Source organism: Rhinichthys klamathensis, unplaced genomic scaffold (genome assembly GCF_029890125.1).
Source record: "Rhinichthys klamathensis goyatoka isolate OS25496 unplaced genomic scaffold, OSU_Roscu_1.1 h1tg000352l_1, whole genome shotgun sequence".
In the NCBI taxonomy this organism is placed as follows: Eukaryota; Metazoa; Chordata; class Actinopteri; order Cypriniformes; family Leuciscidae; genus Rhinichthys; species Rhinichthys klamathensis.
In genome coordinates, this window is record NW_026606863.1 from 1,717,516 (window position 1) to 1,740,559 (window position 23,044).

The window sequence follows — 23,044 nt, forward strand, 5'->3', positions numbered from 1 at the left end:
CGGTGCTCGTTCACGCGAGTGACAATCACGCAGTGTGAATGAGCAAAGACGCGATCTGAGAGAATCGCCGACGAGTCGCCGACGCCCGTGAGATATTTGGCATGCTAAATATCTGGACCTGTCGGCGATTCACAATCCTGCTGTGTGAATGTGTTCTGACAGAAAACTACATCGGCGATGACCGACAGCCAATGAGAGAGCAAGATACAGGGAGGAGGAGGAGGAGTTATAGACCAGAATATCAGTATTTTAATAGATAGGCCTATATTTACAATTATATCAAACAGAAACAAAGCACAAACATTTGCATGACCAGCAGCAACAGCAGGACATTTGCAAAATTATTTATTTACCCCGAACTCTCTTTGCAAAACACAGTCCTTGCTCCCCTCGTCTTCCCAACCATTTCCTGCATAAACTTTTTTTTTTTTTTGCTACAAATCAGAGCACAGACAATTTGTAGGCTATCATTTTTAATAACAAATTCAGTGTCGCGCGAGAACTCCGGTCTCACGCACGCGTGATCTTCCGTTATTTCCTTATCACTTCTTGCGTTTGTTTGGTTGTGAAACGTAGTTTGCGGACCAGGCAGAAGTTGTCGGCGATTCTTTCTTTTGTAAAGTCATGCAGTGTGAAACCTCCTGTCGCCGATCCATCGTGCAGTGTGAACACAGCAGCAACTGAATGTTACCCCAGATAGTCATGCAGTGTGAAAACAACAGTGACCCGATTATTTTGAAAATCGTGCAGTCCGAACTCGGCATTAGCAAACATTGATCTTGCTCCGGCTTTAACTTCTGTATATTTGGCAGTTTTGCAACAACGGACCGAATAGATTTTCTCACGTCTTTCTCCGCTGCCGTTACTGAACTCAAACTCAAACTGACGCGCTACATCAACGTCATCGTTCTCAGCCACTCCCTCTATTCGCTGATTGGTCCTACAAAAAATTGATTCCTGGAAACCTAAGAATATACAGCAGTCCCAGACGTAGTACTGAAGGAAAATGGAATTGAGCGGAAGTGCGTAGGAGGGCGGAGCCAGGCTATAGTTGAGCTGGCAAAACGTTTGTTTGTTTGACCTTCCTAAGGCTGAGAAACTTAACAACACTATCCCTGAACATTAAAACCCAAATGTTTATCTGCGCTGCACATTTTATGAAGAACAGCTTGTTTTCTGTTTCTTTAAGCTCTCGCTTTTGTAAGACCGTCCACCAAATTAACCATGGTTTTGTGATCGATTACAGTTTGTATTACCTTAGTTTTCCAACAAATATCACAATTGAATGGTGGATAACATCATATCTATAATGTATAAGAAAATTCCCCAAAACATACCATTTGAAACATCCTGTAAAATCCGTGCCTGCAAAGTCCGAAATCTGTTCAGCGCAATCCTCTTGTTCATTAACATTGTCAGGGTCTGAATCGAGCTCGAACTGGTTTGAAATTGACGCCATCATTATTTACACTAGAGAAGAATGGGCAGTTATAGAGGGGCGGGACATTTCCCGAACACGCCCTAAGCGCTGCCAATCACAACACACTGGGCCAGCTAACCAATCACAGCACATTTCGTATTTCGGAAGGAGGGGCTTCATTAGAAAACCGACATGTTTGAGTCAGACTGGGGAGAGAGGAGCTGTAATAATGTAAAATATGTGAAAAATAATGCGTTTTTTTAACAATCAAGCATGAAAACATATCCTAGTACACCCCAAAAACAAAATCAAGACTTCATAAAAGGGCATAATAGGACCCCTTTAAAACCAGTTAAAGGTCAATTTCGGAGCAGCTAGCAAAAGACCTCATTCCCATCAGTGCCATCTTTGATTTTTTAACGAGAATGAAAGCGAGGCTGTGAGGGATAGACATACATCTCTTAAGTGGGCCGTACTTTTATTTAATGTGTTTTTGGATTGTTCAGCTGACGAAACACTGCAAACATATTTCCAAGAAGTTTCAGTACACAAAAAACTCAAAAAAGCTTTAAACAACTTTTTACAGGGGATGCCATTGAAAACACGGTTATCCCTCACAGCCTCGCTTTCACTTCACACCTGTCATGGCGCTATTCTGAATAAAGTCTATCCCCCTTATTTTTCACGTAAGAGTGAATTTGTAAATTTAATGTGTCTGGCTTCCGGTGTCATCGGCTTCCAGTTATTCCAGTCTGCAAATCGTCACGAGAGACGGCGTTAAATTACCGCATGTCACAAAGCACATGAAATTACAATAATAAGGAACGTAAACAACTTGCAGAGCTCTTGTACCACCTGACTGCTGCAGATTCATTTCACCGTCGATAGTGTTGATATGACGCTCCGGGTAGAACGTCACAGGTTGCCATCTCGTAATTACGGTTATGACGGCGTGAGCTGGTTGTTTTGGTTCAGGAGGAACTGTAATAGGCTGTTTGTTTACGCCGCTCGGTGACTGTCTGTCTATAAAACACATTTCTGAAATTAGATAGGATATAAAAGCAATATGATGCCAAACTAAAGAGACAAAACTGAGCTATACTTCAACAATATTTACTTTACTTTTATTTAATTTTTTTCTAATTCATTATTTTTAGACACTCATAATTGCATGGTTTATGGTGGTTTATGTATGTATATCACTCAATAAAATGATCACCAGTGCGGTTTCTGTTTTGCCACATCTTTAACCACAAAATGCCATAATGCAAAACTCATTTAAACTGCTGCAATGACCTTATTTTCTTTTTAAGGCACAATTGAGCTACTTTTTTCTTTTTTTACAAACTGAACATATCAGCATAGTCCTAAAATGTTTTCCACTGTGAAAAGTCTAAAATAATGCATTACATGTTTAAATGTGTGTACAATTGGTCATAAACACCCAGGCCACCAATATCAAAACAATAAGGATCATATGATACAGTTGAGCCAGACTGTAAGAATACTTCTTCCCATAAAAACCTCCTCCTAAAACGCACGACACAATGCATAAGTTTAAATACCGAAAGCAACACTAGAATATGTGAATCAAATGTTTAGTTTGGAAACACACGTGTTAAAGGGATAGTTTGCCAAAAAATGAATAAATGAATGACAGAATTTTCATTTTTGGGTGAACTAACCCTGCAAGACCACACAGAACTCAAACCAACACAGAAAAACATGACAAGATGACAAATAACATGTGCCAAAACCTAATAAAAAATAAACAATGACTGGACAGATTATTGCGATCCAGGCCAAAAGAACATACATGAACTGAAAACACATCAGACCACCTCAACTGGAATATGGTGGAAACACTGAACACATTACAAATCACAAGTCTCGTATCAGTAGATTCATTATGGCAGCTGTCACCATGTCCACAGCAAACTTCACTCATTAATGCACATTTAAAACAACAATGGCAAAAAAGGAACTTTTAGCATGAGAAAAAATAATTCATCCATAAATGAAAGACTCACCCTTTGAATGTTGCAAACTCAAATATCTCACTCTCTTCATCCAGTCCTTCTTCCAGAGGGCCGCTTTCCTGCAGAGTTTTGCTCCAAGCTTAATTAAACACACCTGAACCAGGTAATGAAGCGTTTGGGATTACTAAAAATATCCACACAGTTGAAGCTAAATTCTGCAGGATCGTCGCCCTCCAGAAGGACTGGACACCCCTTTTCAGTCAAGCTCCAAAAATGACCAAAAAAAACACAAAGCTGTTTTATGACTTGAGAGCAATTGAAATATAGTGGACAAGTCATATGCATTACTGTCATCATACTTATGTGGTGCTTTTTGTCATCAGAAATTATGAACTGTTATTCCAGGGTTGTCTTCTCTGCATTTTCTCCTCTTGCTTGTTTGAATCTAATAAACCTGGCATTGTATATTATGAATATCATTGGCTCTGTGACAAATTGCTTTTGTTCCTCTTTGGATAAAACCATCTGCTAAATGCATAAATGTAAATATAATGTTCCATGAAAGAAAGGGTCATATTGGTTTTGAACAACGTGAGGGTGAGTACATTTCATTGTTGGCTAAAACAAGCCCGATATCAAAACGGTTGAAGGAATGAATATTAAACAACCATACAAGATCTCATTTAAAAATGACAAAAAAATGATTCTCGCCATCAAATCCATAAATAAATTGTAAGAAAAAAGTTTTTCAGAAGCGTTTAACTTGTGTCCTGCACATGTCAGTCAGGGTCTTTGTCACAGAAAGTGTCAGTCACTCCTTTTTCCCAAAGAACTTCCTGAAGACGGATTTGTTGGGTGGCCGCGGGAGGCTCATGTAGCTCCTCATGGGCAGATCGGAGAAGGACTCCTCGGCCATCGCTGTGCTTCTACAGACCGACGGCATCTCTCGGTCTCCGATGAATAAAGTCACCGAGTAGCTGGAGCTGCTGTCCTGGCCTTTGCCTGAAGGGGGCGCTACAGGCCTTATCCTCTGATACGTGGCTGTGGACAGAGATATCAGTGTTTAAAGTTCATATATATATAGACTACAATGCATGATGTCAAGCCTAGATAAATTGACATCTTCACGCTTTATTCAAATATGAGTAAAAAGTCTGTTATTTTATTTGTGGTGATAACGCAGTGAAACATGCCAAATTTTGTGGGACATCATTTTTGCTCAGGCTGTCATACAAAGAAATTATGAACAAATGCAAAAACAAGAGAGAGCCAACAAAATAAACATTAATAACTGATTATGTTGTAGTCACTGTATAGCTTTCCTGTAGCCAAGAGTAGCTCGTGGTTTCTGTTCCTAGGAATGCATGAACTGATTAAATGTATACCTTGAATGCAATGCATGTCGTTTGGATAAAAGCATCTGTCATATGCATTAATGCGAATATACAGTAGTGGCAAAAAGTGACGTCCGCAGGGGATATTTGTTTTTAATGACCCTACAAGTTCGATTAAACCATCAAAATACAAGGGAAATATTTTATATTTTAAATATGAGGGAATAACAAAAGACTATACTTGATTAAGGTATTCATCTGACAGAATTATTTGACAAAAAAAGGCAAATTACAGCTACAGGCTTTATTTTACTATGCAAAAAAAAAAAAGCATAGATAAACAGAAAGCTTGCATTGTCTACAACATAATTAGTTATTAATATTTTGTTGGTTCTCTCTTGTTTTTGCATGTGTTAATCATTTCTATGACAGCCTGGTCAAAAATGATGTCAGCACAATGCTTATTTAACACATTTTTGGTAATATTTGAATAAAGGGTGAAGATGTCCTAGGCCGGATATCACTTTTGAACACAACTGAACAGCATTATATAGCACCGTTTCATAAGAATGACTTGTTTACATGGCAAATGTCGTGAGTGCAGTGGCTGTACCTGAGGTAAAGGAGTGTGAGCGTCTCTTTTCACTGGTCCAGCCCTGAATGGTGGACATAGAGGACAACTTCTGTCTCAGAGACTCGCCATGAGACTCAAACTCATCCTCTACAGAGAGAGAAAACAGAACATGAATCATTCAACCTCTACAGGACAAGGGCAGACAGTGTAATTGAGTAACAAAGTACTGGAGGTGAGAAATAATGTGACCAAGGTGGAAATGACAAAATCCAGAGCGCTGAATAGAAGTGCTTCTCCAGAAATAGAAATCCGCTGACAGCAAACAGATGTGACCATGCCTCATAATGTCTGTGTGAAGCTCGGCTCATGTTCAACACAGAGTCCTCTACTGCCCTCTTTTGGATGTCAAAAACATTTGTCTTACATATTATTTATTTATTACTTGCATTAGCGGCCAGTGTTGAGGAAGCGACTGTCAAACTAAAAGCTAAATTTATCTCATGCATGCTTTTAAATACATTATACTAGCATACTTAAGAAAAATGAGATATTTATTTTAAAAATTAACTCGACAACAAGGCAAAATACTGATTAAGAAAATATATATTTTTTAACTAACTACTTTGAAGCTACTTATTGATTTAATAACAAAATGTATACACATTTATTATAAATGATAGATTTTATAATACACTCAGCCATTTTTCTGGAACAATAACAATGAGGGTTTATGAAATACAACTATAAACTTGAGTAATTAATAATATAATGGTAATGAACTACAGCAACTAAATTTCACTATAAAAAGTTAACTTAAATGGCACATATATATATATATATATATATATATATATATATATATATATATTAGATAGCTGGACAGATCGATATATAGATCTAGATGGACGGACAGATCGATGTATAGATAAATCTAGATGGATGGACAGATCTATATAGATAGATAGATAGATAGATAGATAGATAGATAGATAGATAGATAGATAGATAGATAGATAGATAGATAGATAGATAGATAGATAGAAGCTGATTTTTTTAGTAGCCATTACTCCAGTCTTCACACAGTTTCTTACCAGAATGACCTGCATCTGTGAATGTGGGGAGCAACAGATCCTGATGTGTTTGCTGGATCTGCAGAGCGTCACTGGTGTGCACTATGATCTCTTTGGTTCGGCTTGAGGCAGGCTGACTCTGTGCTAAAACCGTGGTGGTGACATAATTTCTCACGGAGCAGCGACATTTATCTCCATACTGACAGTCTGAGATAGGAGGAGAATGTCTAGAGAGCGTCGCTGAAGCTGAAGACCCACGACACTTCGAACTATTCACTACAGAATCACTGGACGCTGTGGAGAGAGAGAGGATCTCATTTGAATATGACTGTAAAAACAGACTATTAAAGACAGACAGAGAGTAAATGGTATAATACCAGTGTGTGCCTGGATTCTAAGGATCCATTTCTTCATCATAAATCGTGAGGAGGCACTGAGGAGATACTCAGATCCATCGCGCAATCTGAGAGAAAATGGTAAAACAAGTGAAGCGATTCAAACTACTTCCCATCTGTAACTAAAACAACTCTTTAGTTGTTCATCATTTACCTCAAGCAAAAGCAGTTGGGTTTTTTGGTGTACTCCGGCGACGGTTCACACACTGCTCCAATTAGGTTGAGAGGAAGGCTCGTCACACAGCTCTATAGGGTACAAATATAGACTCGTTTTGGTTAACTCATATCTTTAGCTGCTTTACAGCTGCCATTGAATGTAATTCAAATCACAATTTAACCTTGCGATTTAACTAGGGATGCAACGATATGAAAATTTTGGCTGATACCGATATCTCTTTATATTTGAAAGCCGATAACCGATATATTGGCAGATAAATCTAAATCCAAATTTTTATATAGCTTTATGTAGATTATATGACAGCACATGTTGCACTTAACTATATTATTTTCCTTTTTGAAGTGATTCAAAACCATCATGGGCACAAGCGCGCATCTGAAGTGTCTCAGCTGAAGGAAATAATACATTATTTATCAGCTTTAATATATCGGCGTAATTTTCTTATTGGGCCGATAACAATTACATTAAAAATTAACATATATCGGCCGATACCGATATGGTGGCAGATATATGGTGCATCCCTAATTATAACTAATGATATTTGTTTGCAATAAAGGAACAAAAAGTTTTGCAAAGCCAGATCATGAAGTCTTCAAGCTTACCTTGAGTGCATCTTTCCTGTCCTGATAGAAACATATTGTTTGTTTGTACAGCACAGCATGATAGGAGTTCCACGCCCTGCATGGTGCCTGAAATAGCACATTAAGCTTATTGGTTACATAAAGACCAACCAAAAATGCACCAAAATAACCTAAACATCAGGTAAAAGCATGAGACCTGTGACACAAAATGCTCACTTGTCTTGGTCTGTGTTTACCTTCTTTCCACCAAGCTGTAGTTTGTGTTTCCTCTCCAGTGTACCTTCCATAGACGGCAGTTCTAGTTCTTGTCTTCCACTCTGAAAAAGATTGGTCAAAGTTTACAATTAACAACCATTATTTCACAATGAATACATACAGTAATGTCTTTTATTTCTCAATATTCCAAAGAACTTTAAAGCAGACTTGTAAGTAAATATCATATAAACTTCTGGTATGGTCTGCAATTTAACTTCTGTGTACCTGGATATCAGAGTCATTGGTGCAATCCAATCTCATATGAACAGACAGGAGGCTCGTGGACTGGTCCTGTGGAGAGAGGAGACACATTTCAATGCATTAAGTACCGTGACAAAAACAGATTAAACGGCACTAATAATAACTACAACAACAATGGGGATAATGATATGAAATGTGTTGACCACAACTTCATTTGAAGTCAAAGATTTCCCAAAAAAACACAAAAAAACTCAATCCTCCTGGGAAGATCCTACTTTAGCCTTTTAGTGCAAAAGCAACAAAATGAACAGCATTTTATTATATGTTATTTATTACATTGAATGATGGGAAATGTAACCTGTCACCTCAAAAACCAGCCAAATTAAGTAGTATTTTCTGGCCTTAAAGAAATTCCTAAGCCTCCCGCTGCTGATTACAATACTGTGGTGGCGCTCATGGGTGCTCATCTCATAAAAATCATTCTGACATGTTGTGAAGGCAGCACAAGTCAACAGCTCAACTACTTAAACCAAGGGTGTCCAATTCTGGAGGGCCAACATCCAGCAGAGTTTAGCTCTAATTTGACCAAACACCTACCCTGATGTTTCTAGTAAACCTTGATTTCCTTGGTTCAGATGTGTTAAATTGGGGTTGGAGCTAACCTCTGCAGGACATCGGCCCTCCAGAAGCAGGATTGGACACCTCTAACTTCCTAAACGACAGGGTTTGACAGGATTAATTGCCAACTTGTAGACCTCACCTTCATAAACCCTGTTTCCTTCTCCTCCTCCTCCTCTTCCTCCTCCCTATAATGGTAGATATACTTTTGCTGGTCCTCTATTTCGGGTAGTTTCACCGGATCTGAAGCGGTTTCATTAATGGCCACCTGTTTGTAAACCTGTTCCCGTTGAGTGAATGCGGCCCATGACCTCCTGTCCCCTTTATCCAGAATTTGCCACTCTTCCACTGAGTTCTGCGGCTTCCCACAACCCACCATAGACTGGATAGATGGTGGTAGTCGAAACTCCGCCACAAGAAGATTGGGTGCGGAGGCTGTGACCAACTTTCTGAAGAGTCCTGCGTGTTCTTTGGATGAGGGTTCCCTATGCTGGTCTGGAGAAGAGGTTGCTGTCAAAGCCTGGTAGCCGTTATACATGATATCAGAGTTTAGACTCTGTCGGTAGCTGTTGGTGTGATTCCAGATGTCCTCCAGCTCCTCTTCTTCCAGCTCAAACTGTTGGTGGTCAGGATGAACTGGATCCTCAACGTCAATTGATAAAGTAAGGCTTTTGTCTTTGGAGAACTCTAAGTTCCTGTTGGAGACTCCTGCATCCAGGGATTGCACCTTCCCAATGGTCCTCTTGGGAACTGGACACTCTGAGGAGTCTACGTACAAACCCTCTGAACACAACTTGAAACTTCCAGAGCTGGAGTGACCAGAGTCCACTGAGTCCTCTCTTCCATTGGCTCTGAAGTTCAACACCACCTGAGATGCATGGTTTGGACTCAACTGTTGAGTGCTTGAGGTCTTTGTTGACCTATTGAAGATGTGTCCATTAAGATTGTGAACCAAGGTATGGATGCTAGGACATACATGAATCTCTGCTGTAGTTGAGCTGTGACTGGAAATCCCTTGGCTTGCATCTTCTGGAGGACTTACATAGTGGTTTTCTTTGTTGTCAAGTTTAGTTCCCATTGTGTCCCAACTATCCACCTCTTCTTTGGGCATTGTACTTATCTCAGACAGGTGTTTCTGTTGGAGTAATGAGGGATGATTCTCCTCAAATGAGATGTGTTCAATGACTGGAGAAGGTGGAGGAGGAAATTCATCTTCAGTTATTGAAATAGTGTCAATCTTTTTGGAGTCTTTACAATCAATCTTAAGGATTACTTCACCTGGAGAAGTTTTTTTGGACTTTTCTTTTTGCGTTGGAGGTGAGCGGGCGGATTTAAAGGTGCTCAGGGGTGTTGGACGATCAACCTGAGAGTCCTGGTGTAGAGAGTCTGTCTTCTTTTGCTCGGGAGGGCCAATTGTAATGACATCTTGAATGCTAGGGATAAGGCTCATATCCTTGGGCAGGTCGAAGCTTAACACCGAGCCCAAGGACAAAAACCTACAATGGTTCTTCACATGTCCGTGGGTGGCAACCTCTAAGGTGTGATGAACTGGAGATTCAACCTCTCCAGAACATTCTGCATCTATGTCTTTCATTAAAGGGTTCTTCATGTAGTCCAAGACCTGAGTCTCATCGCTGTTTGGTTTTCTTGCATTTTTCCGCTTCTTCCTTTCCTTCAGGGGCCAAGTGTGCGTATCATATATGACTGGTTCATGTACAGGTGGCAAACAAGCCTCTTCTGACACTCCTTCTCCCATGATCTTCTGAATGGTGTGTCTACAGTCATCTTTCTCCTTCTTCCCCTTCTTGCTCTTCCTCTTCAGACTGCTGAAGATTGAGATGTTGCCGTTCTTGGGCAAGAGGTGAACAGAGGGGTTGTTGTTGGCCTGTTGAAGGGTGTCTTCTGTGGAGGTCGAGGGGTATGGAGAAGTGCAAGGGGAGGAGAAAGCGTACAGGGAGGTCCTGGGAGAGGAGGATGAGGGCCACCGGGCTTTGTCTTGGGGTAGGGTCATACTCTCATACACTGGGGCTACTGCCATGTTGTTTTCCATAACATGCAAGTAAGTACTTACCTAAAACGAAAGGAAAAGATTGCTTTAGAGTGTTATTTTATCACTTTTTTCTCCCATGCATGAAGTGTTTAGCATGCATAAGTGTCACGCTTCAATACAAAGTACACCATTTAAAGATCCATCATGCTAATTATCTGATGTGCAATGGTCCAAAAATAATTTGGATAGTTAGGTCACATAAAAAAAATGCATGAATGTCGTTGCATTACATAAAAGTTATGAAGTGGCATATGCAAAGATTTGTTGCTGGTCACTAGGTCCTTTTTCATGCATGTATGAAATCAGTTATTGTCGAGTTTATACAGGTGCAGCTCATCACATTAACTATCAACATTCACTCATGTTTCGCAACCAGAACGTGTCTTCATTTTGGACCATGCTTGTGTTATCTTTATAATAAATATAACTCGGCTTGATATTTTATCATCTTATGCAATGACATTCATATTTTAGTGTGGCTTAAGTATCCAAAAACTTTTTATGGCCAGTGCAATTCATAATTCAAACACTGCTGCACAAAAATGATCATTTGTATAATCATTTGTGTAAATAAGTGTTTTAGTATCTGAATACACAGCATTTCTGTGAGTGTCTGGCTCACAGAAGCAGACATGAGAACAACATGAACACACACAAAAGAACACTAGCATGACTACACAAGCACACTTAGGTTTTTTTTACTCTGGGTTTTAATAAGAATCATCTGCTGTTAAACATGTCGTCATACACAGCTGTAATGGCTTGACCTTTCACCCCGTGACTAATCTTGTGCTTCTCTGGCAGCCCCAGACCATAAATCACACAGGCCAGTCAGGAGGGAAAGTTCACATCAAAATTTCTCCAGCACCCCCCACTCCTGCTGGGAGCCATTTCAAAACTCAGCGATCATGGGAAGCGAAGGGTGAGGTCACATCTCAGCACAGCGCTGCTGTCATCAGGCTTAAAGATAGCTTACGTAAGAGTGAAAAACTCCACTTCATGCATCTTATCACCTCTCTTATCATCTGCTTCCTCCGTCTCTCTCCGTACATGCATATCTGATTAAAAAACAACCGATTTGCAGCATATCTTTAGATCTAATGGCCTCTGCTGGTTTCAGACTCTTTTGTCATGACGGAGCAACAGTTTAAAGAGAATAAAGACTAAACTTTTTCAGTATAAGTTATAGTATAAGTTAAAAAAACTTGAAACACTCATTTTAGAGTACATGTCTGGTCTTAAAGGTGCAGTAAGTGATTTCTGAGAAATGCTGTTGATATTTGAAATCACTAAAACAAACAAGCCCTACCTTGATAGCCCCGCCCCCAAATTCACGAACACACTATGGGTGCTTCTCATTTCTTATTTGTGCATCCTCGCTCCCTTTCCTTGTTTCCTTTTCTCATGTCTTAGCTGATGGCTGAGTTCGATCGATCGATTTCCAGGTCACGGGCTGGAGGACGGTGGAGCGAGGAAACGTGGAAGCATCAATTTGAGTATTGAGAAGCACCCTATGCTACACAAGCACCTCCCCCCTAATGAGTGGACACGCCCCTTACTGCTGATTGGCTACAAGTGTGTTTTGGTGATCGGTCCGATCCACTCTCAACACCTTTTCTCAGAAATCGCTAACTGCACTTTAAGTTTACAAATGTCTTATGGGTGACACTGTAAGAGACTTAATGCAGCATACATGTTTCAATTACATTGCCATGATGCCATGACCAAATTTAGCTAGACAACTTCACACAAGCCCTAATCCTCATGATGGTCCTCATGACCTCCTGTTTAAAAAAAATCTGAGAGCTATAAACACACAGCAATGAACACAATTTCCAAAATAACTTCTACTACTGACTGAAGGCTACACTTTACAGACCCTAATGCCATAATAAAATTAGGATACTGCAAATCCATGTAAGGCTACTATATGCTACTATATTTTGAAGTCCCTGTAACCGTTCCAAGAAACACACACTTTTATTTTTGTTGCAATTACTTTCAAAACTTTCCCAAAGACAGTTTTGTAAACAACCCGAATGTTTGAAATGAGGCTTTATGTGTGTCTTGGAAGAGTTTCTTGCCTTGGTTTCTAATGCTTCCTATACTGGCAGTGGAAGTGGCAATTTCCTCAGCAATATTTTCATTACCTGCCTATACCAGTTTGCAATCTCCCCTAAACCACAGCGACTCGTCTTCCATCAAAGTCTCTTTGGCTTTGTTGCGTTTCCACCCACCAAACAAACAAATGATCAGGCCAGTGGCTCTTTTTCAGAATAGCATACTATTATACTACGATTTTGAGATGTACTGCAATGCTTCTTTTTTAAACGACATGATGAGATGATTTCTCTTCTGAAGATCATGGTGTTAGTCAGTCCATCACAAGACAGTCCTCATGCACACAAACACAGCACCATGTTTTTGTTTTCTCATGCAGGGCCACCGACCAACCGTATTTACCTCTTCTGCACTGTGTCGATAAATCTTTTTCTTTTGCTTTAAACTACCAAAAAGCCCCTGGCAGCGCTTCCAAAAGCTTTTACAGGCAGAAGAGTGAGACTCAGCAGGCTGAAGGAGAACGTACAAGAAAATCAAACAGAGAAGGGTGTCGATGAGGAAAGAGAAGAGAGTAAAGGTCCTTGCACACTGAGTCCACTGAACACCTTTCAAAATGATTGCTACGGATGCGAAAAATGCTGATTTAAAAAAAAAAAATGTATGACGGACGAAAGTTTCGGAGGCAGTGTGTAAATGTGATTGACACAATGGGTCTCATTCATGAAACACGAGCAGAACGAATTTTTGTGTGAATCGTGTGTAAAGTGGTTCTGGCGTAAATCTTCGGATTCATTAAAATGTTCGTATTTTCCAAATGTTAGTTGGTACACAAGAAATCTACACCTGCTCCCAGCCACGCGTAAATAGTGCGCTTAACACCCAAACGTTTTGCTCATTAATAACTAAGGCTGCATTTTAATTCACCTTAATCGGGTACATATTTACACAGCATTTTGAAAAAATATTACATATAGTAATTACATAAGTTTTTTCTTATTATGAGAGCCAGTAATAGCATCTGCGATGGTGGTCCGTCTCCAGTTTGAATACTATTTTTCCGAAGTGAACTATTTTTTTTTTTGCTCTCAAGCTTAATGTCGAACCATTTTCTTCTCACTTCTGGGAATGTTCGATTAACAGATGAAACTCCATTAACTGCATCTGTAATATGCTGCCAAGCTTCCTTTTTTTTTAGGACCCGATACGCCACTATGTACGCTTGAAAATAAAATGTGGCGTTTTGAATGAACTTCTGATAATAAAACTTAAATTTCTGCATCTGAGAATTTTTTTTTTTATTCGCATTCATGTCATAATATGATGCCCATATATAGTTGTCAGTCGGATTTAATGGGCGGGATTTATGGTAATTGAGAATGAACGTGCACGCGCATCCCATTTACGACTGATTGGAATTCATTAACACACACACACATTTCACTATCACATCTGACGTTTACGAAGTATTTGTGAATCAGGAGATGAGTTTTCGGGAAGGTCTCTTTACGCGCAAATCACTCTCATATTTACTCGTATATTTACGAATGTTTCATGAATGAGACCCAATGTGGAAAGTTTCGGACTCAGTGTGCAAGGAATAGAGAACACAAACTAGAGCATTGCGTCATCGACAGTAGGGTGATTGTATGTTTGTGATGTTTGCATTATTCTCACCCTGTGCACGGGCTCAGGCACGCCACTTTCCCTGCCAGGTGCCTGTACCTGGATCTGTGTGTCTCCAGAGTTACTGAAGCTGAGGATGAGGTTGACGGTTCCTCCTACAGCAGTGGGACTGGGTTCCTCCAGAACCAGGTACGGTGAATCCGGACTCTCTAAATGACTGCTGTCATCGCTTCCTTTAGGACTGACACTCTTCATCACCTCATATCCATAATTGTGCTGCAAACTATCCTCCATGTCACCAATGAGACTTGTGAGGCTTTCTATTCTGTTCTGAGAGACTTCGGTTGAGGTTTCCACCTGAAAGAAGGCAGAATTCGCATGCTTAATGAGGAGACTGCATTTTGGGGTCGATCTAATGAAAACTGACTGTCAAGGATTTGCCAGATCACATTTCACAAACAAAATAAATAAATAAATAATAAAACAAAGCTAATTTTGGGACCAGTAAAGGGAATGTCTAATGCTATTTCATTGGATTCTCATGCCAAACATGGCCAAAGTTTTAAAAAAATGAGTTGGACGTATGACAGAGTAGTTCACCTTTATTTATATAGCGCTTTTTACAATACAGATTGTTTTCAAAGCAGCTTTACAGAGATAACAGGAGAATAATGCAACAAAGTTTTTTTTCTAGAAGAAAATTGCGTCACAGTCCAGCTTAAGTAAGCTCAGTGATGGTTCATTTTTGTTGTAAAAAAGTTATTAATTTAGTTCATTTATATATATATATATATAGCCGCTCTGGAGAAAACCGTGATGTCATCGTCCAACTCAGTTCAGTTCTCATATAATGCTGTCAATACTAAGCAAGCCAAAAGCCAATGGCGACAAAGGCGGAAAAAAAGGCCTAAAAGTGGCAATAAACCAAAACTCCAAAGTGTAATTTTTGTTCCCGGCATTTCGGTGACAACTGTTTTATAAACAAGCCCAGTTTGCAGATCGTTTGAAACTGAAAGATGGAGCGGTCCCAGTGCTAAAATATCCCAGTCATGAGTCGGAATTGCAGGCGGTAATTAACATCAAATGTCTGTGTTTGGTTGGCAATCAGCGTGTCAGTGCATATACTGTAAACAACACGAACGTATAGAGAATCAAACGTTATCTAGGGATAATGCGATGATGTATTGTGCGTGACTCTTTAGCTCCGCCCACGCCTCGCCTCCAGGACCTCGGCTGTTTCGGAAAGAATCGGTACAGCATATCTGTCTTTTATAAATCTGATCAAACTAAAGACTCTTCAGAGATATGAAGGATGCAGTACTACTCTATGTACTCAAGATTAACATGGGATTGGCAGAAACTGTGTGTGTTATGTGCCCTTTAAGTTGATTTTTATGATAATGAAGCACCATCAATGAATGGGATCTACCTGTGTTTGCGAGGAGCAGACCGTGGCTTCAGAGTAAATGGCATCTGTCTGAGGTTCTTCAACCTTCTGTCTGCTCAACAGCTGATCCTTCTGAGCCCTCCAGTGGACCAGGATCCATCCCAGCATGCTCCTCAGCTCCTCCATCCTCTCTCTAATCTGATCACAAGACAAAGAGCAAAGGAAAAAAAACGTTCTGTCATTGTTTCTGTCATCCTAGAGGAAGCTTTTATTGGTTGTACTCTCATAGGAGACATACGGTAAATTAGTTGTCAAACAGTAAAAGTAGAGCTATAAATTGGGCAAAGCAACTGAAATCGATATTAAAGAGGATTTATGCTTTTTTTTTTACATGTTCATCTTTCTTTAGTGTGTGATGTTGCTGTTTGAGCATGAAAAAGGTTTCCTCCAGCGGGAGTTCTTCTCTATATCAGTGTCAGTGTTTCTGAACTCCCTGAAACGCCTCCATTGTAGTCTTGAGTTTCACCAGGGAATGAACACGTCACAATATTCCTCATTTAAATAATTCATACGCCGAATAAAGGGGCGGGGCCTGGTTGAGTTAGTTAGTAGTGTGTTAAACTGGCGGTTATGGTAAGGGGCGGGACATTTCCCAAACACAATCGAAGCACTTGACCAATCACAACACACTGATCCAGCCGACCAATCAGAGCACAGTGTGCTTTCAGAAGGAGGGGCTTCATAGAGACAGGAACTAAACAGAGCGTTACTGACAGACTGGGAAGAGAGGAGCCGCAACAATGGAGAATATGAGGAAAATAATGTGTTTTTTTATCATTCAAGCATGAAATCCTATTCTAGTAGAGCCTAAAAACGGTATAATACAACCTCTTTATTTGTGATATCTCTTTTATTTATACAAAACATACTCTACCATTTTGTTAAGGTGATGCTCATCGCCAAAGAGTTTTTCTCCAGCCACGGTGAGCTGATCAAACTCCTCAAACTTCTGTTCTATCTGCCGATCCAGAACCTCGACTAGAGGCTCCTGGTTCTCTCGGCTCTGACGCAGAGCACTTTCTGAGAAAATGCAGGAGCGGGTGTCTTCTGTCCAAGAGCTGTGGGAGAGAAGATGAACAGCAGAGGGATGAACACAAGAGCTTCAGGCCAATACACACAGCTCAAGATGATGCTTACCAGACCTCTCTCCAATGCATGAAGAGAACACAATGTGAACAGGCATTTCCCATTAATAAATGAAACATTTTAATAAAACAAACTCTGCAAATAATCTTAGAGAACATTCCTGGTGAATCACACAAAAACATGTCCAGGTCACATTTCACCCCAAAATCAAAACAAAGAAATCAAAAATTATGTGTTGCATTTATTTTTAGGATTTTGTTTTTAAAAATACTAAAATTATGCATACATATTAAATACTAGGGCTGTCAAGCCATTTTTAAATCTAATTAATTACATGATGCACCATTGAATCGCTCCTTAATTTTGGCTGAGAAACTACAGGCCAAAGATCATTTAAAGTCATTATTGTGTTAGATGAGAAAAGCATTGAATATACATTACAAAAAGTAGCTTTATAAAGAAATATTTGGATTCAACATACTGTAGAATTTATTACATATAAACTTAAGACTACAATGTGGCCATTTTATTTTTCAGAAGTTGCATCTGAAGTGGCATTTAGATGCATTTACACAGACAGCTTGATGGTCTTGATGGATGGTGATTCTGGGGTGAATTATAACCTGGACATGTTCCTGTGAGGTAAATCTTTAGTTTTAACAGAATGTGAGATAAAAGAAGGCCTTGTTTAATAGTTTCACTGTTTCCTTACATCATAGCCAGGTAGTTCCTGAAGAAATGGCGCAGGTGCCCAAACTGCAGGAGTCTCTCCTTGTTTTCAGACACACTCTTCCCGAGCTCTTCCCAGGAATGCAGACTGCTCTGAATCTCAGATCCGACAGCGTTCATCCTTTCTGGACAAACATCTGACAAACGGCTCGCCAGACTCTTCATGGCCTCGACCTCCTCCTTTAAGACCCCGTATTCAGCCTGGAGACAGAAAAGACACCCGTGTGTGAGTTCAGAATGCTATTCAACCTGTGTTATTTTGCCAGTATAAACCCTAAAAGGAACCATATGCGTAACATATGCAATGCTGGCATCCCTGACAGTGTTTCTGAATGTAATTAAAAGTGTTAAAGGCTTAATAAGAATCAAGTGTTTCAGATCTGTGCCTGCAAAACAGAGATTGTCAGATGCCTTATGCATGAGCGTCAAACTATTTTAGTATGAGCCATTAGGTCATTTCTTGCGCTTTGGGGCTTCCAGACAGATGTGTGTGTGTGTTTGTGCTATGCACACTATTGAGGTTGCATTGAAAAGCACCCCACAATGCACAATGCTGAAGTCACAAATGAATCCACTGACACATACAAATAGACATCATAAATGCCAAAAAACTCTCCCACAATGGAGTCCTGTGTGGATAATGAAGTCATGTGTGTGACATCTATTGAAAGAAACAAGGGTCTGGCTGAGCCTGAGTGCATGTCAAACTTCAACCACAACAGGAAACAGATTCTAGAAACAATGTGCTAAAACAAAAGGGAGAAAGCCATTTCCATCAGATCAACACAGAGTCCCGGCAAACAAGATGCTTCCTGTTCTCTAGTAAGTGCTTTGGATGTGTTATGGTTTTGCAAAAACACTTGGTTGCTGTCTGGAATGACTTTTGTTGAAAAATAAACAGCCCCACAAAAAGGTGACATATTCAGGTCACATTTCACCACAAAAATAGGCATGAATAAAACAGCTCTATTTTTAAGACCATTTTTTTCATTGTGATGTAATAATATTTTTATAATAATATAATTTATATTTGTGTATGATGATACTAAACTGTGTTATTAACTCTATGCAAGTTTCATGTCTCATATCACCCCATAGTCTCTTTTGTCTCACATAATAACATTTCAACTCAATTCCATTGTGATAATAATAATAGAAATAATAAATCTAAAAGATAATTGCGATTATTTTCATGACAATTGAGTAAAAATAATTGCCGTATAAAAGTATTTTTATTTAACGTCCCCCCTGTGGTGAAAATCAAGCTTTTAATGTCCATGTGGTGTTTTTAATATGCTTTAAGACACACCATGTGTAAGTTCATAAGTCGACAGCATTGCTGAGTATTTTCTGCTTAAAACTGCAGTGAACCAAAGACAGTCTCAAAAACACGGTTTGAAATCGCTGGTGTTTCTGACGTCACAAACGACCTTGTAACCAATCAGATCAACGTGTGATCGTCAACCAGTGGATCTCTGAGCTGAGTGAGTGAGTGGAGGCGGGGCTCATTTGCATATTCATAGAACCACGCATACTAAATGAGGCAAAGGTGTAGAATTAAGAATTTTGTTAAGGAAAAAACGCATAAATATCATCAAATGTCATTTTGGTGATCAAAGGTGAGTTTTAAGGGATAAAATGATTGACTCGAGGGGGACTTTAAATAAAAAATTAAATTAAATTTAAAATTAAACTGTGCAGTATTATTTTGCATTAAGTAAAAATGATAAATTAGTGGCAGATTTTTTTTTACATTTTTTTTTTTTGCATTACAGGAAAAAAGAATACGAGGCAAAATTGTGCTTATCTGTCATAAGGCATGTTCTCCACAGGTTTTGTGAGATTCACCCTAAACTCTTTTGCTTTGCAACATGTTTCTCTGGAAGTCATGCAGAAGTCAAGTCTGAGCATGCAACACAACTTCTCGTCCAGGCCCTGGTCATTTCTAGGCTTGATTACTGCAATGCTCTTCTGGCTGGACTTCCATCATGTGCAACTAAACCTCTACAAATGATCCAGAATGCTGCAGCTCGTCTTGTCTTCAACGAGCCCAAAAGGGCCCACGTCACTCCTCTGTTCATCTCTCTGCACTGGCTACCACTCGCTGCTCGCATCAAGTTCAAGGCTTTGACGCTTGCTTACAGATTGACCACAGGTTCAGCTCCCTCCTACTTCCACTCACTACTACAAGTTTACATCCCTACCAGAAGCCTACGATCGGTCTATGAGCGACGGCTCGTGGTACCATTACAGCGGGGCACTAAATCACTCTCCAGAACATTCTCATTCACGGTTCCATGCTGGTGGAATGATCTCCCCACCCTCATCCGGAATGCAGAATCCCTGACAACATTCAAAAGACAACTGAAAACTCATCTCTTCCGGGAGCACTTAACATAAAAAAAAAAAAATCCTTTCCTCTAAATCCTCGCTTGCCTGGCTTATGCTACTCCGAGCTATGTCTGAACTTTGTATTTTGAGCACTTCTTGCGTTGCTTTTGCCTCTTCACGATGACTCGCTTGGTTTAGTCCTCAGTTGTAAGTCGCTTTGGATAAAAGCGTCTGCTAAATGACTAAATGTAATGTAAATGTAAGTCCTGCATTACTGTTCAGAGTCGCCGTACCTCCAGCTGGTCCTGGTACTCCTGCAGGACATCCAGACCACATCGATCCGGCTCACACCTCACAGCCATCTCACTCTCCATCTCTAGCACATCTATGGCCAGTTCAGCACAGCGCTGCACACACTGCTCCACGCGCACACACACCATGGCATGCTGGGAAACGAGGAGGAGATGAATAGTACCGGGAAGAACAAACGCTTATGCTTATGCAAAATGCTTCCTTGCCCGGTCTGCCATAACACAAACATTAAAAAGTCGATCTGATATAATTGATTTCCGATTCTACACACCCTGGTGAGCAGTTCCTGGATGCTCTGGTCATGTGACTGCGAACGGCCCCGCTCTCGCGCTGTATCATTGAGCATCTCCACAGCTTCTCTGAGTTCCTTTACAGGGTTTCCGATGGCTTCCATCAGGGGCTCATCATGTTCGTTCCCCTGTAAACCCAGAAGAGACGGTCCAGAGTCCAGTTCACTGCACAGGGGCTGCAGGAGAACAGGAAAACAAAGAATAAGACTAGGAAAATCTAGGAAATCAAACCAAAAGAATAGACTAACACGAGTCTCACGTTATTATGCAGCTCTCTGGAATTCTCGATTCTGATTGGTCGACCATGCCATTCTAATCATATACTTATATTTATAATATTATTCTAAATTATAATAATAATAATAAACTAGTTATGCACCGATAGGAACATTTTGGACGTTACCGATAACCGATAATTCTTTATATTTGAAAGTCGATAACCGATATATTGGCTGATTGATCTAAATCCAAGTTTTTATATGATTTTTGAGAGCCTAATTACAATTATAATGATAATTATACGTAGTATAACTCATAATTTTACGTAGCCTATATGACAGACTTGCGCTGCACATGTTGCACGTAACTGTATTTTCCTTTTTGTTAAGCCATTCCAATCATATTTCAAGCAATTCAAATCCATCATGGCGAACATCTGAAGTGTCTCAGCTGAAGGAAATAATCCATTATTTATCGGCTTTAAAATATCGGCCAAATTATTTTTTTATTTGGCCGATAACAATAACATTAAAAATGAACATTTATTGATTTATCGATACCGATATGGTGGCCGATATATTTTTACAACATTTATATTCAACGGCAAGGTCATGGGTTCGATTCCCAGGATATGCATGAACTGATCACATGTACACCTTTCAATATAAGTCGCTTTGGATAAAAGCATCTGCCAATTGCACAAGTGTAAGTGAACTGGGAAAAACTCGAACCTGTCCCACGGTGCTGTAGTGACTTTCCTCAAGCTCCACCTTCTCCAGGAACTCGGTGAGCATCCGCGTGTCCTTCAGCTCGGAGCTCTGCTGGGTCAGTGCCATTTGCACACTGCTGAACCTGAAAGAAATACTGATATTCATGCGTGTTTTTCCATAAACAGGTGAAACTCGAAAAATTAGAATATCGTGCAAAAGTTCATTTATTTCAGTAATTCAACTTAAAAGGTGAAACTAATATATTATATAGACTCATTACATGCAAAGTGAGATATTTCAAGCCTTTATTTGTTATAATTTTGATGATTATGGATTACAGCTTATGAAAACCCCAAATTCAAAATTAGAATATTGTGAAAAGGTTTTCATAAGCTGTAATCATCACAATTATAACAAATAAAGGCTTGAAATATCTCACTTTGCATGTAATGAGTCTATATAATATATTAGTTTCACTAATATATTATATAGTATATTAGTATAGTATATCACAATTATAACAAATAAAGGCTTGAAATATCTCACTTTGCATGTAATGAGTCTATATAATATATTAGTTTCAACATTAGTTTCAAGCCTTTATTTGTATTAATAATATATTAGTTTCACCTTTTAAGTTGAATTACTGAAATAAATGAACTTTTGCACGATATTGGAATTTTGTATGTATAACTTGTATGAAAGTAAAAGAAAAGATTTGCGCTGCCGGCACTACAGCGATCTGTCACGTCACATTTAATGCCATTTATTGTTTGAATTTCATGATAAAATGGACAGAATGGACATCCTTATCAGAACCAGAGTAAGCAACATGAGTGCGTCCTGAACTGACGGCACATACTTCTTCTCCACGTCCTTCAGTCGAGCTGGAAGCAGCTGAGTGTGAAGATGTCTCTGTTTGCTCAGATGATGGACTTCATGCCTGAGGTTGTGCAGCTCCAGTCCTCGGGCCTCCAGCTCCTGCTCCAGCTGACAGCTCTCTTGCTCTGCCACGCTCACAGACTCGGGGTCTCCAGCCAGAGACGCCTGTGTGATGGACAGCTCCACCGCCTCTAACCAGGCCTCCAGACTGGCCAACGCCTGCAGCATCCGCACCACCTGACCAACACAACCAGACAACCGACAATTCACATTTATTTGTATAGCGCTTTTCACAATACACATCATTTCAAATTAGCTTTACAGAAAATGCATGAGTTCACATTACAATCCTGTAAATATTCATTGCAATGCACAAATAAACTCATGAGGCAGAGCACACTTACATCTTATAATTAGAAATTTGCTGTATTGCTTTGTGGGATACAATATTCCACACAGGTTGCTCTGATTTTATAGTCCACAATGTAGGGATATACGTACATACTGCATACATTTGCCAAAAATAGTTATTTTGCATTTTAAATATTTTGTGTGTGTGTGGGTGTAGAATATCTTTTGAGAGTCAGATGAAATAATGAGTCCAAAGGATACAAATATGTCCTTGTGTTTTTAATATAATTTTGATTTATTTTGTTATTTTATAAAATATATACTTTAATACTTCTGTTTTAATCATTT

At 39.6% G+C, this 23,044-nt stretch overlaps 1 protein-coding gene across 1 annotated transcript in view; it reads right to left on the bottom strand.

Moving 5' to 3' along the window:
- Positions 1–3,691: 3,691 nt before the first annotated feature.
- Positions 3,692–23,044, bottom strand: part of LOC130068988 (uncharacterized) — a 51,830-nt gene continuing 32,477 nt past the window's right edge. Inside the window, exons 16-32 of the mRNA XM_056232649.1 lie at positions 22,326–22,582; positions 21,485–21,605; positions 20,516–20,710; positions 20,226–20,378; positions 17,585–17,802; positions 16,661–16,844; positions 15,769–15,924; positions 14,439–14,696; positions 8,748–10,676; positions 8,012–8,077; positions 7,768–7,848; positions 7,553–7,639; positions 6,927–7,018; positions 6,755–6,840; positions 6,399–6,671; positions 5,347–5,454; positions 3,692–4,440 (exon numbers count right to left, since the gene is read on the bottom strand). Coding sequence (XP_056088624.1) covers positions 4,211–4,440; positions 5,347–5,454; positions 6,399–6,671; positions 6,755–6,840; positions 6,927–7,018; positions 7,553–7,639; positions 7,768–7,848; positions 8,012–8,077; positions 8,748–10,676; positions 14,439–14,696; positions 15,769–15,924; positions 16,661–16,844; positions 17,585–17,802; positions 20,226–20,378; positions 20,516–20,710; positions 21,485–21,605; positions 22,326–22,582 — 4,494 coding nt within the window. The 3' untranslated portion in view covers positions 3,692–4,210. The remainder of the gene's footprint in view (positions 4,441–5,346; positions 5,455–6,398; positions 6,672–6,754; positions 6,841–6,926; positions 7,019–7,552; positions 7,640–7,767; positions 7,849–8,011; positions 8,078–8,747; positions 10,677–14,438; positions 14,697–15,768; positions 15,925–16,660; positions 16,845–17,584; positions 17,803–20,225; positions 20,379–20,515; positions 20,711–21,484; positions 21,606–22,325; positions 22,583–23,044) is intronic.